Below are 18,434 nucleotides of genomic sequence, written 5' to 3'. Positions count from 1 at the left end.
AGGCTTCAGTTGAGTAGTTTGTTTCACAATGTTATATTCTGACTTGAGTCCCGCTGTGATGGTTCTTGTGATGGCGGGGCAGATGTCGGCCTAATTAGTGATAGTGACGACAGGTGTACATCATTAGCTGCACTAAGCAGTGAGTTACTGCTCTGTCAGGTTGAAGTAGGGAGGATAAAACTGCGCTGTGGTAAATGACATTCTGTATAATCTGGTGCAGTCATGACTGTGAGTGTGTGTGACCGTAGAAAATCAAGACTGTCAGCACTAACAGAAACTCTACATCAATGTTCGGTATGTTTTGAAGGCTTTGTATCAGTCTCATTTACCCTGTGGAAACGTTCAGCAGGCGGCTGTGGCTTAGAGGTGGGGTGGGTCGTCCACTAATCGGAAGATCGGCAGTTCAATCCCCGGCTCCTCCAGTCTGCATGTCAAAGTGGGCAATATACTGAACCCCAAATTGCTCCTGAAGACTGTGTGTGTGTGTGTGCGACTGTGCGTGTGTGAATGTGCATTAGATTAATCATGATGAGCAGGTTGGCAGCCTCAGCCATCAATGGGTGAATGTTGGCATGTATTATAAAGCGCTTTTAGTGGTGAGAAAGCTAGAAAGGTGCTATATAAATGCAGCCCATTTCCTGTTTAGATGGTCCCAGTTTGATGAGGCTGAGAGGGTAAAATGCTATTCAGTGGTTAATAGGGTAGAGAGTAGGTGGCAGCTTGCTGTGAGGCTATTTTGGTGGAATTTTCCATGTTTATTTTCCCCTCTGTTTCATCAATAATAATAATAATAATTTGTTAAGAAACCACATTTTTTTCCAGTGCTAAACATCATCTGTTTATATGTGGGTGGCAACACTAAACACATAATAACATTACAAATAAAAATGTTATTAAAACGTTATTCTATATAATTCTTTAATATTTTTTAATAAGAGAAAAGGCTTCGAGGGTGAGGTGCTTGACCAATGTGTCACTATCTTGGGTACATTGCTGAGGTCGCTGAAGTGTAAAATTCCCCAAATTACATAAAGAACAGAACAGAGTCACTAATGTTAGCTTAAAGTATCATAATATAGCAGCATTTTGTCCCCTGAGAGGCAGAAATGTCAGATCTGACAAGCTTCTTTTTTTTTTAACACTTTTAATCTCACAGAATAATGTAGTTACCCAACATCACAGTATGCTCCATGGCTTTGAATGTAATGTTATATTTTGTTGGTGGTAAGCTAATTAGCTGGGAATGCTAACATATGTAACTCACATTAGAGCATAAAAAACACTGTTTAATTCATTCTTTACACTTTAGCTCTCATGTATTTGCTAAAGATAGAAAAGACACCTTCCTCTAAGCTCTTTATTCACAGAGTATCTCTCTTACTACAGCCACAAGCACATCACTTCTACATGTGAAACGAAAGCTTGACAGAACTGCCATGCTGTGCCTAGTTATGGTTGTTAAGTTAAAAATCGCTGCTCAGAGAAGGGGTGTAATGAACTGTCTTTTTACTGGCATATGGAGATTCATTCCAGTATAAATACCAAAGTACTTAAATGTAAACCAAGTACTTTAACTACAATTAATTAAGATCTGAAATAACAGATATTATTTTGCCTTTAGCTCTTTGGCTCATTCCCTGTGTTTACATGCAGACACATGCAGACGCCAGGTTGCAGAGATAAATCAGGTTTTAAAAGGCAGGAAAACACATTTACAAGCACTGTAATAACCTGGTTATTGTAAAACCGCTGTTGTCATGCCGATGTTCTGTAATCAGATTTCTTCCTCACGCTCTATCATATTTTTAAACCAAGGATGGCACATTTGAAGTGTTTTCGTGAAGAAGCTGCAGCCTGAACAGTCCTTTTTAATTTTGGTTGGAGTTTGTAGATTCATAACACATTGAGCCTCTGTCATATTTGAGAGCACTCAATTTGCTGTTTTGCACGTGTCTGAATCTTGTGTCTGGAGTCCTTTGTCGTGCACACATCTTTCAAAAACTCTTAAGAATTCTGGTAGAGCATTTACAGTACACGGCCAAGAAATGAGGTTTCTAACAGCTAACAGGATTTCTATTAATGGCTTAGCTCGAGTCAGGAAACTGGGTTCTAGTTTACAAGATGTTGAACAAATTAGGTAACTACACAGCTGACAATGATCTGATCTTTTTGTGGTATGTTTTTTAGTGTGGCTTGGCTAAAAACTCGGCCTTGGAATGTGTTTCTTGGTTGTCGCTTCAGGGCACTCCACAAATCTTATTTTGTTGTAGCTGCTGATCATTCTGTCATGGAGGAGGGGGGGGGGGGGGGGGGGGGTGTTGAGATTTAGACTGCAATACTTGAAAACCACTCTGTTTTGTCTGAACTAACCTGGAGATTTCTCACAGAAAAATAGACAGCCTTTGTATGCATTTTTCATGCTGGGACTTATACTCAGTACTTCTGAACAGTGGCGATTCTCTGTGAAAAGAATCCAGCATGACAAAATCCAGTTACAGCCAGAAACCAGAGGAAATGTGTGACTGTTAAATCCACTGCAAGGACTTGTGTGAAATTTAGATGCAGCCAGAAATCTGCCTTTTGTTGTCAACATATACCCACAGTGAATTATTTATTGCCTTGAGGTTAAAAGCTATTTCTGTATATGTCATTGCAAATGATTGTATTTGACTTGTTTATTCAGATCCACTGATTGTTTATGAGCTTTCAACATCAGAAGATAATTATCCATGCTCGACATGTATCGTATTTATCATGGGAACATAATGTGTCATTTGGTAAATGCCTTCTGCACTATACCTTTCAGTGCTATAACTGTAGTCATTTTCACCATGGGTGGTTCCAGCCACAATAAAACCTTTAAAGCTGTAATACTTTTCACCTTCAGACAGGAGATGTATTTTTAGTCTGGCCCCTGCCTTCTCAGTTGGTCAGGTTCCCACCTCAACACATGATAAGCTATCTACCCTGAAATGGCTTCTAGCCTGAGGCCGAGGTAACTGGCATCTATAAAGCATTGCAGCCAATCTGTAATAAAAAAAACCCAATGACAATCTTCACCGGTTGTCTTGAGTGTCTCTTATCCAGAAAAAAGACATAGTATCTCAACCAGATTGCTTTGACACCGAGTTCGGCTATTCATAGTTTTATGTGACCTCCTCTAGCGCCACCATCTGGTCAAACCTTCTACTTGACACACACACATTAGTCTGACAAGCTACCTTTAAAATTTGTGGCTGGATTTCTGCATTATTTGCTGTGGATATTCATGGTTCCCAAAGGATTCATCTTATTGCTTTGGAGATCTCCCTGACCTTTTTTTTCTAGCATCACCATCAGACCACCTGCACACATGAAATATCAAAGTCAATAGATTTCTAGAAGATTTCAGAGCACATTAACAGGATTTACCCCCTTTTTTATTGTAATTACCCCAAGGCATTTTCTTTAGTGCCATCCACATGACATTCTGCTACTTTTAAGACTCTAAGAACTGATAGATTGTGAAATTATTCCATCAAACAAGGCCATTGTATGGTGTAATGAGCGTTGCAGTCTTTAGGTGCCTCTAGATCAAAAACTGCCCAGCATTAAAACAGTACAAGGCTTTGTTGGAGTAGTGTGTTGATTGAAGTACTGTAGAAACAATGAAATATGATCCAGGAAGTCGAGTTGGAGCCACAGATTGATGCAGACATGTCAGAAGTCAAAACACTGCACAGCACTTTGTAACACAGCAGCAACTGTTTTATCATTTGTAGTGACGATCGCAAGTTAAACAGCAAAATACAGATGGATAGATAGATAGATAGATAGATAGATAGATAGATAGATAGATAGATAGATAGATAGATAGATAGATAGATAGATAGATAGATAGATAGATAGATAGATAGATAGATAGATAGATAGATAGATAGATAGATAGATAGATAGATAGATAGATTTAGCAATGGAAACCAAGACGCAGTGTATGGCAGGTGAAGTAGGGATACTGTAACAGATTAAATGGACTCACAAGAAACGTCATATTGCTTTCATATTTTTGTTTAAAATGTTGGACAATAAATCCTAATCATCGGTGAACCACAACGCTCAATTGGATCTTTTATGGCTGCACATCTGACACACCGCTTACTCCACTGTGGTATAAAATAAATAGGACACAGGAGTTAAAGGACAAACTCATCTGTAGTATTTTCTTGCCACTACAAGATGTAAAAAGTGTAAAATCAACAATCTTAGACAAATACAGCATTCATGTTACAAAATAATCCAGGAATGTGCACTTGCATGTATGTGATTGGCCAATGCAAAGCCTGGCCAGATGATGTCGGGTTGTGTTGCAGCAAAAGTGGATCCAGTACAACTATTTGCTGGACAACCACTGCTTTTTTTTGCCAAGCTGTGTGCAGTGGCACCCCTGCTGCATGAAAACACTGCACCCATTCAAATGAATGGGAGGTCTGCATTTTTTCATGCTCCACACCATTTATAGCCTGAACGCAGCCTTCCTTCAAATTTTCTGACTTGACTTTCCTGCTGTGTGCAAACATTGACCATCTCGTTGGCTATGGTGAAGCTAACTCCTGGCCAAACCAACAGTGAATGATATACAGTATAATGTGTCTTAAATATAGAGAGTGAGAGCTGTGATGACAGCTGCTCTTTTTCTTTTCGGTCTTTTTGCAAAAACAAAACATGCTGCCTAAGGTTTACTTCTCATATTAAGATAAATGCACATTTACTGTAACACTGAATATCGGTAATGGGACCTTCCTGATTTAAACAAAACATTTAAATGATGAATAATTTGTATCAGTGTTACCATTAAAATGTACAAGTGGGTCATCATCGTAACTTCTTCCATATGCATAATATCCACCATCTCTCTCTTCTAATGACCCTAATTACTTTCATTACTTTGAACTGTTGACAATGGTGGTTTTGTAGTGATTTTGATTGATTTTTGTTACACTTCTAGAAGTGTTTCTGCCTGGTGGGAGATACTGACTCATATCGTAGTCAGAAAATCTTGATATCTCTGACTCAGACTTACAGGTTGGAGGTTGACTCATAATTACAGTTTGAATGGCATGACCTGAATACACACGGATTATTCAATCCATGCTGGTCTAGAAGTGAGGAGAAATGGTGTTCGTTAAATGGTGTTGAAACCATAAATATTGAATAAACGATGATAGATTTTTTTTTTTCTTCTCAAAAATGTACCATCATTGTTGAGTAAGGATTTCTTCCAAGGCTAAATTTGTAGTTGGCGTATGTTAGAAATACCAATGTGATTTTGAAAGAGGATTTCTTCACAGAACAGAAACTGGAAGCTCTGGTTTCACTTTGGCTCTCAGTAGTGAACATTAAATGTTGATTTTAAGCCATGTGCAGTATATAAAATCACAGTTAGAAACAAACATTTTTTTCTACCCGATGTATGCAAGCATTCATTGTCACTTTAACCATGACACAGTTACGTCTGAAACTCCTATGCCTCACTCAAAACTTGTTTTCCGTCTCCTTTTCAGCACATCAGCAGCCGACGTCATAAAGACCGAGCGGCAGGTAAACCAGCCAAACCTAAATACAGCCCCTACAGCAAACCACAGAAAGGCCAGACCAAGCAACCGGTGAGTCACTGCAATGCCTCAATCAGCTTATCAGCAACAAAAGTATGAGTGTCGACACAACAATCACAGCAGCTTCTTAGGAGACAGACATATCAAACCATGAGAGACAATGTTTTTTTGTTTTAAATCTAAAAAAAAAAGTTAATTGTGACATCCAACGAGCGTTGAATCAAGGGCAGCTGGACTTGGTTGCAGATGCTTGACAATGCCTCCCATTCAAGAAGCTTCTTCAGCTCTAACTGGCTGAACTAGAGTTGGAAGTACATGAGCCTGGAGGGAAAGCTCAGGGATTAAGCCCTTTTATTTGTGGTCCTTGGTCTTGGTTGGCGGCAGGAGAGGCGGAAGGAGCTTGAAGATTGAGTTTGGAGGATGGAGGTGGGCCAAAGCACACACAAAAAAAGAGAGAAACTTTGTGTGTGTCTGTCTGTCTGGTGGGGAGTGTAATGTCTTTAACCTCTGTGGCGTCATTATTAAGGTTACTGATACCGTTTGGTTCGTCAAGAGTCGTTGGAGTCACCTTAGGCCAAGTGTAAATGTTATAAAGTCTCCTGGGAAGGCATGATAGGATGTCCTTCACTTCTTTTCCAAACCATCTGTCCTCCCTTTCCAAAACATGCACATTGTTGTCCTTGAAAGAGTGTGGCTGTAATTAAAATGCTGAGTCTTAACTTGAGGATTTGGCCCTCCCGTGTTGAACCATGGATTTGTTTAATAGTTGTTTAGTTTTCCTGATAAACAAGTCTGTGCATTCCTCACTACATTGGACTGAGTCTCTCAGGTGGACCAGGTTCTGTCTTGCTGGGTTAGAAAAACACAGGGATCCTTGTTGAAAATCCTCCTCAGTTTCTCAGATACTTCAAACATGCAATGAATGACGATATTGAGCCTTTCTTCTTTTTTTTTCACCACCCGCAGCGTTGGTGTTCTTCCTGGATTTAGCAGGTGTTTTCACAAAGCTCCAGTTGCTGTATCCACAAGCTTAAAGTGCAAAGCCTTTACAGTTAATGCACAGCCTTTTATATCAAGGAAACTTAAGAACCATTACACAAACACATAGCTCAGTATAGGATGGCAAAGTCCTCAGGTCAAGACTCAGCAGTTTACCTTCACCTGAAAGATAAGGGTGAAGGAGCTGATCTATGTCAAAGTGCATAAACGATCTCTCAACATTCACATTTGACCTCATGTGACAACTCCAACCACTGTCATTTACACCTGGCTCTCTAAAGGAGGTTAAACACCTGGGGGTGCTTCTTAATTCTCTTAATTGATGCTTCCTCACGCCTCGATCCGCGCCTGTTCCGAAACACCATTTTGTCGGCCGTCCCAATCCTCTTATTTTGGCTCCGAGGAGCAAGGAGGGATCTCTGAGGAGCTTGAGCGAAGATACACGAGAGCAGCCTCCATGGAAGTCTTTTACCAGCCAACATGCCCCTTTATTTATGTATTGGCTGCAGAAGCTGATCAGACTGATCTGATACATCACTGTGGTTTGACACTGAAGTGGAGAGACAGATAACAGAATAGGCTCAACTGTTTCACTCTGTTATATTTAGTTTTCTGATTCACCATGTAGTTAAAAATCTGTTTATTGTCCATCTGATCAACAAAAGAACCATAAACAACTTTCTTTATTTATTAGAAAGATTTTTTCTTTTTATGATATATTATTTCCTCCATTAACTGCTATTATGGATGAATATTATATAAGGAGAGTCTGTCTGTCAGCAAGAGACACATTTTAAACACATTTATATTTTTTTTTACATCATTTGTCGTCATTTCCATGTGAGGCAAAACAATTCCTGAGTGTCAGGTTTGATAGAGTTACATGATACATCATATTAATTATTCCTGAAACATTTAGCCTAATAAACAATTTTTAGTGTTAAAAAAACACCCTGATCATATTCTGGGTTATTAAATAATGCATTCACAATCAGAATATCAACAATACAGATGCAAATAATGAATTAATAATTGCCAGTATATTCTGCCAGTAGGAATGGTTCATATATCTACATGGGACAGGAGAGCAGGTTTTCATCCATGTGCAGGTGTTTCTCAAACAGATATAATATAATATAATATAATATAATATAATATAATATAATATAATATAATATAACAGGCTGCAGAGAAAAAACTGTGCACCTTTATTTGTATTAGCACAGTGCATGTGTGTGCAGACACAAACTCAACCCGTCAAAAGTTGCTACAGCTGTCAAATCTGACTGACAACTGATCCAGCTGTGATCAGCTGACGCCGTCATCAGAAACAGACGTCGCTTCACTCAACACTTTGGAGAAAACAATGTCTTATTTTTCTAAAATCATATCTCCCCGTCTCCTCTCTCCTCGAGTGGTTTCCTTATGTCTCCTCAAGCGTCCATTGTGGGCGGGACTAAGACACAAATGAGGTAAACGTGGCTGCAATTTAAGAGAACTAAGAAGTTCCCCTGGGACTCCCCACCAGTCGGAACTAAAGAAGCCTCTTGGATGAGAGGTTAAACATCTTTAAGTTGCCCTTGATTCAACCCTCCTTGAATAATGATGACCTTGATGACTGAGAATCTTCACACACATCTGTTCATTGTCATTCTCTCTTATTCCACCCACTTCCTTTACCTGCAGCTTGCAGGTCAAATTAAAATCGTATGTCTGTGCCCCACCACAATATGAACCGTTCTCTGTTGCTCTGTTTGTATTGGAGAGAGCTGCATGCAGTTCAGTTTCTTTGCTTATCAGCAAGAAATCCTGCACACCTTTTCTAAAGTGTAATAGGGTCTGCTCTTTGATAAGGCACGTTCAATCCACTCGACGGCACCTAATTCAATAAAATGTCAACTTTCATAACTGGATCACCCGTTAACTGGATTTTATTAAAAATCCATGGCAGGGAGAAGCATGATTTAATTTGAAAACTTGATATTTTATTGACAAAAATGGGCTATATCAAGGCACGTCTGAGCCAGCACTGGAGGCAGAATTCAGTTTTGGGTCGAATACTATTTAGAGGTAATTGTAAATGTCGGTTTTAACTTATTTGAAGTACTTGTGGTCCTCTGCGTCATTGCAGCTCAGATTAGTGTCAGGCAAGTTGACAAAACCACAGTATCAGAGAAGCGTACTGAAATAACTTTATGGTACTCGCTGTCCTATGTCTCCTTGCACTCCAGGAAAGTAAAAACAAAATGCTAAAAGTACCACATGACAAAGGTCTGGTAGGATACACAGAGGAGACATGTGGATTAAATGTGGGAAAGATAAAGGAGACGCTGACTTCCTATCTTAGAGAATCCCTCACAAAATGGCATTCATCACTCCCACTGTTTGCCGAGACGAAGCGCGGGGGTTACCAGTGTGGGGGAAATGACTTTTCTGAAACCCATCATTGACTGGGTTAACGGAGAGGAGCTACTTTGATGAGCGGAGAGTAAAGAATGCTTCCCATAGGGTTACGATGCCTGAGTCAATGATTGATAACCCATGACAACGGCTGCCATCCTGGTGCCGTGAGACCGTCGGTTTTCCATTACTGATACAGAAGATTAGGCCAGATAACTTCGGCGACCTTTTCACCCTATTAGGCTGTTATCTGTTCGTGTATCGGTCACTCTGTCTTCTCTTTCCTTCTGTCTTTCCTTCCTTCTTTTCTTTTACAGTAGAACATAACATACACAACATAAAACATGTGCTGAGGTTAGTAGTTGGTAGGTTTGATCAAAAAGACTGTGGTGTGTGTGCTTCTTAACCCCCGTAGCATCACTGGGGGTGTTTTTTTTTCGGGGGCAGCTCCAGGCTGCACCCTACACTGATAAGACCCACACTGAGGTTAAACCCCTGGGAAGACGTTGTGGGGTTAGCTGAAAGAGGCTTATTTCAGTTAATCAAGACCGGTGGTGAGTCAGTGTCCATTGGGGAAAAGGGAGGTTATGGATTTACAGATTGTGTACACGGGGTGAAATACTTGAAGAGTGAGATTTCGCTTACTGGGTATCAAATTACGACCTCTGAAGTACACATTATATAACACACTCTCACTTTATTTGATCTTATTTCTATTTATGTCATCAAGTGGGTTTTATTTTCCATCTTATATTACATTAATGTTTTTCTTTTCAATGTCCTTTTATGTCCTTTCCATGGGAAGCACTTGGTGTATGTAATTTATTATGTTGTAAAGCACTTTGAGCTGTATTTCTTGTATGAAAGGTGTGTTACAAATAAAGCTACTATTGTTATTATTATTAACTCCTCACTACTCATTGTGCATAAAAAAAACTGACTGAATAACTAGATCACCACTACAAACCAGAGCTGTTCACAAGTCATTTTTTACAAGTCCAAGTCAAGTCTCAAGTCTTTGAGCTAGAGTCCAAGTCAAGTCTCAAGTCTTTGAGGGTCAAGTCCAAGTCAAGTCTCAAGTCTCTGGTCAAGAGTCCGAGTCAAGTCTCAAGTCTCTCTCCAACACTAAATCAAAATCAAATTCTGACCTTAGAGCTGTACAATCCTTCATCCTGATCAGTTAGCCTTGCGAGCACCTGCCCATGTCTGTTTTTGTGGTGTGCTGTCACTGAAGTTTGTATGTAAGTATCTGTTTGTATGTTGAGATGTCCTTTCCTGAAACTGTTACCAAATTTACCTTCAGCTATTACCTTGACCTAGACCTTGATATAGGACAGTATGAAAATGTATCAATTGTAGGTTCACTATAGAGAATCTACTGCAATGTGATGTGAAGAAACATACACTAAGAATTATTTCAATTCCATAACTGTATTTTCTTCAACAAAAAAATAATTATTTTAACAATGTTGTAAAATATAACAAAATGAACAAAACAAGAACATCACAGAAACACTGCACTGCAGTTTAACACTGTGGTACAAACACATGTTCATTATTTTTTTCTCCAAGCTGCCTTTTATCTGCTGCTTAACACAACACACAGCAGGGAATGTGTGGGGATATATAAATATAAATAAATAAAATGACCATAGTTAACGCAACGTTGTGTTAATAATTAGTAGTGGCACTAAGCATGATAAGAGTTGCGGTGGTTTCCTGTCTGAGCTTTCAAAATAAAACCTTTGCTATTGTGCGCTTCTTATTATTATTAACAAACAAATTTGGGGCTTGTCAATTACGGGAGAAATGACGGGAGGGCGGCGGGAGATGGTTTCGAAATATGGGAGAACCAGGGAAAAACGGGAGTGTGAAGGCATTGTATCCAAACGTAATGATCTGAGGCACTCCTGCTGAACTTGTCGCACTCGCCATTGTCAATGTCTGATACTGAAGATGCGCGCTTCACACATGGCGCATGCGCGTGGCATGACGTTGGTGTTTACATCTAGCTCAAAGCCAGAGATCATACAAAAAGATGAATGACAGATAAATAATGAGAATAATAATAATAACACGAAATAAAGGTTGTTCGCGAGTCTCGAGCCTCGAGTCGAAGTCAAGTCTGAAGTCTTTTGAGGTCGAGTCCAAGTCGAGTCTGAAGTCACAGTTTAGTGAGACTTAAGTGCAACTCGAGTCCGAGTCGCGAGTCCGAGTCCCCAGCTCTGCTACAAACACACTGCAATAAAATTATAATCATTATTTGAGTTGAATAGCAGCATTTGAAGCTATAAATGAAGTCAGATATTTGCTATTTGATATGTAAGTTTTAGGTTTTGAGTCAATAGTCAAGCTCCAAAGAAAACTAAATTGGCCAAATGCTTCCAAATGATATAATGATTTCCAAATTGCAGGTACAGCAGTCAAACAACTGAAGAAAAGTTTAATTTGTGGCAGGTTGACATGTTTACTGCTGTTTCCTTTGTTAGCTAGCTGCTGTGCAAATCATGTGGAAAATTTTAAACAATTAGCAGCTGATTTCTGGCACCTGTGAGACTCTCTTGGCCTGACTCTGTGTGCCTGCAGCCGACTCTACAGAAGCAGCACCATGCCCTCCGTCACCATGTTCTGTTTATTTTTCTATTTCTTGTAATAATGAAATGTAAATAATAAGAATACCCTTACACCTTACCCCCTGTTTGTGACTCCGCTGTGCTGCTTCCACTGAGCCCGTTTACAGGGAAACAGGGAAATCATGACAGTGAAACCAATTAACTGTAGCAAGTGCAGTCACATCTGGAAACTAAGCAACAGGGACTGCAAAATGCTAGTTTTTACCAATAATGACATGTTGGATAAAAGTTTACAAAATGTTGATCCTAGAGCCCAATGTGTCCTCAAACTGTGGGTCCAAAACCCAAAGATTTTAATTTGTAATGATACACAAGACAGAAAAGCAGTTTATCTTCACATTTATGAAGCTGGAAATAGCAAATTGTTTTGCATTGTTTCCTGAAAAATGACTGAAATGATTAACCAATTATCAGGATTGTTGAAAAATGGTGTGCCAGTCATCAAACCTCACTACTTTTATGGTACTGAATACCAGAATGTGTCCAAATATGACCAAATATTGGAAACTGTGGATGAGTTTTCTCAGATTTGTTGTCTTGTTTACTTATTGTTTGATCAAATAGTTCCTGATTTAAATCTTAATTGTGTATTAAACTACTTTATTTAGCCAAAGTTCTTGTATGGCTGCTTTTTTTTTTTTTTACATTTAACTAGGTTTGTAGAAAAACATGTTCATATTTCTCATGTTATTGACAAAAGTGCTGTGTTGGTATCTGTACTGAAAACTACTAAACTATAAAAAAGTGTTTTGTAGCAGAGTTGTATCTGTAATAGATTTAAATTCTTTGCCATTAAGTATTTACACTTTTCTAGACTGTACTGACTGAATTTTGTCTTTCTCTCCCAGATAAAGTTGACGCTGGGTAAGGAGCGGCAGTGCCAGTCTCTGACCAGCCTCATTCCTGCTCATCTGGCAGCTGTGGCAGCAGCAGCAGCCGCCGCCCTCGGCAACACTTTCACACACCGCACGAACCCCATCACTAACCACACCCCGACCCCTGCCCTCTTCCAGACACAGACCCTCCCCGCTGCACTGCTCCGCCCGGCCCCAGGGCCTGTCAGGACCTCCCACCCACAGGTCCTATTTGCCCCTTATTGACCTGTTTGACCTGTCTGCTTCACCCAGACCGAGCCAAGGAGTCATGTCAGCATCTGTACTCCTTCTATGCATCCGGGATACTGAACATCTTCATCCCCCTGATCAGACCACTTGTCACCTCCTCTCCTTGTATGGATTATCCTGCATTCAAAGCTAAAACCAGACTACAGAAAAGCATTCCTCATGATGGATTTATTTCTCTAATTCCACTTAAAACCTGGGCTAGACATGCTTTCTGTGCTGTGCTGCAGCTCATGGCTCACAACCCCGGACCATGGACTCAGACTTGCATCGTCCCGCAATAATGTATAACACTAACCCTGTGAACTATGCAGTGTCATTATTTCATGATGCAAGGCACAGTTTGAGCTAAAAAAAAAATTACGGTAGGGATATGCTTTTTGTAAAGATACAGCGTGGCAGTAAGATCATTGCTTTAGTGGAGGATTACTGTCGCTCATAATTTAAAAGGCTGTTACTGATTATAAGAGCGAGCAAGGCCCTCCTCTGTTCCTGTATGCACTTTAAGCCCCTCCTCTGTTGATGTCTACATTAGATGGCTAGACTGTGTTAGATGGTTAGAGTATGTGTCGTAAAGTGTGTTTTTGTATTTGTCTCTTGCATATCTGTGTGTGTATGTGTGTGTGTGTGTGCGAGTGTGTACTTCTGCATGTGTGCGTCTGCTTGTTCAAGTGTGTTTGTGTGTGTGTGTGTGTGTGTGTGTTTGTGTGTTTGTGTGTACGTGTGGGCTTTCCATCCACCATAAGCCATCCTAGTCGATATCCAGCACACGTTGTCACTGACCATGTCTCGGGCCAGAGGGACCACAAAGGCTTGTGTATATTTACCTGTCAAGTGTGTAAAAGGTGAATAATTTCAAATAAAAAGAGTCCTACTTTGTTAACTTTGGTGATCCTGTGAAGTTCAGTGAGTGCTGTCACTCCTATTGAAACTATATAGAAAGTGAAAATATGTTTCTTTAAAGCATGAAAGTCACACGATGATTACGATTTCATTTTTAACGCTTTCTCAACTGAGGCGAAAGTGTAGCTATGTGGTGTTGAGACTGGTTTTGCCTTTGCACCTTTTAAAATGTGATGTGTACACACTTTATTTGAATAACTGAAAGACAGATAACCTATTAGAATAAGCCTGTATCCAGACCGACATCAGTGCTGCAGGTTTGTTCTCCAAAAATAGTTGAACCATTGGCAATGTGAGGTCGTTTTAAAATGGTAAAATCCTGTTTCAATGTTATAAACCACTGTGCAGCGTTTTAGTGTCTCATAATCCTTCAAACTCAAGGATGATATTGCTCCAACTGGACTTCCTGGATTGTGTGTTAGTCTGTAGAAACACACAGTGCAGCCCTTTAAGTGCAGTGATGTTTTTGGTCTGAATGCCCACTAACAAAACAGCTGAGTGGATGATTATCTGCAGCAGCTGATGCACAGTAACTGGACTAGTTTTTGTACAAATCTAATCCAAAGTGATTTCTCTCGCTTTTATACATGCGACTCTTCTCTGTCTTGGTACTGTAAGTCCGTCACACAGAGTATTCATCACATGGATACTTGGAACAAACAGAAGATGATTAGAGAGATTAAGCTATACATCTGCAATTGATCAACCCACAACAGTTTCTTTCTCTACATCCATTAATCTGGTTTTATCAAGATGAATGTGACGAAAAACACATTACCTTCATAAAAGACACAACTGTGGCAGACAAACGTCAGCCCATCCGTTATCTTCTGGATAGGCACGCAAAATTCACAGACACTGATTCACACATGCATACGCAGGCACACACACACACCATAAATACATCCATGATGTCTGACATCTTAAAGCCCAGATGACTTTCCATCCAGGAAATAACATCACTGACAAAAGCAGATCACGGCGCCTTAACTCTGACGTATTGGAGAGATTCCAATTTACCACAACATCATAACTCATACGCTACATATTAAATGCAGTTGTTCAGTGAGTGAACTAACCCATAAGCTAATTCATCCATCCCTTGTTTGTAGAATATCTACCCCCAAACCCCCTGAGGTATGAAAACTGGCTGTCCGTCCACATGATGGAGCTTCTTTCCACTGGAGCCCCGGTTCTCTCTCCAAAACCAATACAGCAGGCTGCCTGAGGACCGGGCCTCTGCTCTGCGAGTTGAATCTCTGGCCACCAGCTCGCTTCCATTTAATCTCACTGGAGCAATGATCACAAACATCTGTAAGTGGGATGCGGAGCCTTTCTATCTGCTGTTCAGGAGAACTATCAGCAGAAAAACACTGGCTGACTTCGTCTCTGTCAGTGATGAAAATGCTGTGAACAGCTGGGTGTCCAACCGAGCGAGCACTGGAATGTAGATTACGCCTGAGAGTGACTCAGAAAAGGGAAAAGCGCTTTTTTTTTGGCCACAGTAGATGACCAGATTGGTAGTGAAATCAAGTGAACCTTAGCTGGAGAAAGTTTCAAGACAGTGAATTTCATTAAAAATAAATTGTAACAAATAAAGAATGTGAACCCTGAAACAGAAAAATACTGCAGTGCAGAAGAAAGAAGGAGAGATGTGAGGAAATATTAATTACATATCCTGATATCGTCAGCTAAACAAAACGATGAGTGATTGAAATCGTTAGCTGGAGATTTTTTGTAAAACGTTTAAACTCCTTTGGCTTGATTATTTTTATAAACAAGATTAAAATATAATTTAATGGCCTATTTAATAACTATTACTGGCTGCTTTAATCATATTGCACCAGACTGGAGCTGCTTGGAACTATTAAAAGTGAAGAAAAAAGTAAGAAAGAAAGAAAAGTGAAATCATGTCAAAAAATAATAATAAAGAAATATATATCAGGTGGTTGCACTGCTCCTCTTTTATGTTTTAGTACTGAGTAGAAAGCTATTGGAAAGTAACCTAACTCTGGATGGAAATGACTAAATTGAACAGGAATCCATCTAATAGTGGGTTTATTTAATGTAAAACCACAAATGTCAATCTCATGGTGACATTCATCCTCTGATCACTGAGTATGGTACCACATTTTTTACCAACCATTTTCAGCCTCATAAAACAGACTACTTTCTTTGCTATGAAAAACACCAGGTTGTCTCAGTTCACTCACTTATTTCTCACATTCTCAGTGGTGATTTTCAATTAAAATGTCTCCCAAACTTACAGTAGCCTGCTTCCATGTATGTGAATAACCACATATATGCCTGGGTTGTACAATGATTCACATTTGGAAACGTCTGATGTCGTTTTCCCCAGTCCAATAAAAACAACTGTGTCTATCATCGCTTTGTTTGCAGGATTAAGAATGGCGACGTTATCTTTTCGAGCCAGACCCAGAAAAAAAAAAAAGATGAGATTTGGCAACACAGCTGTACAAATGGACATAGAGAAATAGAAACAGCTCTTAAATAATGATGATAATAATAATGGCTACATACCTTCATGTTGACTGTATATTGAAATACAGGAATTCTCTGATTAAGCCAAAATGGTACCCTTGAATAATGATGTGAAATAAAGTGCCAATGTTCTATTATTATCAGTGAAATTACAGTGTTTTTAAAAGCATGAAAGTTGAGATAAATATCATGTTCTCTTTTTATATGGCAGCTGTGATGCATGTATTAACACAGTGCCAGTCCACAGCGGCTGTTAAACAGCAAGAAAACTGAAAAAAGAGGAGAGAAAAATATCCTCATAATTATAACATTTATCATAACCTGGGAAAACTGAATAGGTATGAAAGAATCCTTTTTTTTGTTGCTTTTCATTAGTTTTTAATGGGGAAAACCTGTATGTCATTATCATCAGACCCGATGATGAGAGAAAACACACAGCTCATTACGAGACTAAAATATAAAAAGGATACTTTTCCAGTGAGTCCGTTGTCATGGATGGAGAGTCATAATTATGTGTCATTTTGAGCTCTTGTGATAAAAAACTAAAAAGTCCTGTCTTCAATAAATGTGACATTTCCTGTTATAGAGCGACACGCAAAGAAAACAGCAGCACAATGGAATACAAGCAGCACATCATCACCTTATTATCTGCTCGGTGATTATAAAGAATCAGAACAACAAGCACCGACTGTTCACCCTGTAAAAAATAATAACAACTCACCGTCTGACAAAGTTATTTATGACTTAGTGATGTTACAAGCATGTACTGAGGTTACAAGCCCACAGTAACATTTAAGGGCACGTACACATCTGTTTTTGAAATACTTGGCAGCAGATATGTTTTTAAATTTCCAGTGGGATGTACAACACTTACACATAAAAATTTTATATGGTAAAAAAAAGTGAGTGAATTGCTAAACAACAATGACGGTATTAATAGTGGAGCGCCAAAAAATTATATTATGTTGTAATAAATTAGACGAGGATTTCATCTGCTTCGTGCGATTGGTTCGTGTCCATGTGGGCTTCATTTCTGCATGCCCCCCCCTCTCCTCGCCCTCCTTTGTTCTTTTTAGCGCACAGGGAGGTGATTTATATGCAGGCTACCTGCTCGGCACAGTTGAGCTGTGTGTGTTGGCCAAATTCCTCTGTCAAATTCATCATTTTTTGCTCCTATGTCAGTGTAACAAGAAAGAAGTTCATTGCTTTTCATTAGTCATATTGAGTTGTTTTTCATTGTTCATTTACAGCCAGTGGAGAAGTGAAACCCTAAAGGCCACAGCACTCAGGCAGGATGTTGTAACAGATACTCGACATGAGCTGCACTGACAATGCCCTCGGGCCTCCTGGCAGGTCCGGGCAGCTCGCCTCTATGTCCTTGTAAAAGCTTTGATTCAACATCGTGATAAATGCCTCAATTAACATTCCAGTCCATTAGGGCTTTGACATTTTTACTTCATTCGGACATTCAGCGTTTACAAAAAGCCTTTGCTCCCAGGCAGCAATCTTTCTGAAACATGGTCCCGCTTGTGAATTTGACAGAACACCTGCATTAAAAGCACCCTGGTTTTAGTGTCCTGTGTGTTTTTGCAGAGTGCTTTTAGGCTCCAGTAACGAAAAAATAAAGATTTAACGAGAGGGGAGGATACAGAGGAGTCACTGAAAGGTTTTGCTCTCAGAGCACCTTTGCAATTTTTTCAAGTGACTCAGTGGAGCCCAAAATAGGTTGAGAGCAAAAGGTTGAAGACATATTTCAATCATGGCCGCATACGCTCGTGCATGTAGTAGATTGAAACACAGTACACAGAGTACGGATGCATAATACATTCACTTACACTCATAAATCTACCTCTATCCACAACCACCCACACACGTTTGTACAGGAATCGTGTGCAGTGAATACATCAGTGTTTGCAGCAGTGCCACGGTGGATGTGTGACAAAAGTAATCCTCATGTTACAGATTATACATCAGAATGTAGTGGGCATCGGCTTTTGAGGTGCACTCGTGATGAAAGGTTTTGCTCCAAACTGCCAGTCAGCTGCACATTGAGAGTGCCTGTTTTGTTGGGATGACAGGAAGAGTGTGCTAATTGTGTTTGTATTGCTAGTTTCCATCAAACTCACTAGCCATGTTCTGCTGATTTGAGGAGGATTGAATGTCATTTATTCCAGTTGTTGCTTACTGGCTTCACACCCTGCTTTTCAAACTCTCATAGTAGCCCCCAGTGACCAAGGAAAACTGTCTATGCTAGTTTGCAGGATTGCACATTGTTATTGCAAACC

General features: G+C 39.7%; 1 protein-coding gene across 1 annotated transcript in view; it reads left to right on the top strand.

Annotated features, from left to right (window-relative positions):
- znf385d (zinc finger protein 385D) overlaps window positions 1-12,763 on the top strand; it is an 87,736-nt gene extending 74,973 nt beyond the window's left edge. Inside the window, exons 7-9 of the mRNA XM_062421949.1 lie at window positions 5,541-5,642; window positions 6,582-6,584; window positions 12,472-12,763. Coding sequence (XP_062277933.1) covers window positions 5,541-5,642; window positions 6,582-6,584; window positions 12,472-12,723 — 357 coding nt within the window. The 3' untranslated portion in view covers window positions 12,724-12,763. The remainder of the gene's footprint in view (window positions 1-5,540; window positions 5,643-6,581; window positions 6,585-12,471) is intronic.
- The last annotated feature ends 5,671 nt before the right edge of the window (window positions 12,764-18,434 follow it).

This window comes from Scomber scombrus, chromosome 7 (assembly GCF_963691925.1).
Source record: "Scomber scombrus chromosome 7, fScoSco1.1, whole genome shotgun sequence".
Taxonomy (NCBI): domain Eukaryota; kingdom Metazoa; phylum Chordata; class Actinopteri; order Scombriformes; family Scombridae; genus Scomber; species Scomber scombrus.
This window is presented reverse-complemented; position numbering and strand designations above follow the sequence as displayed.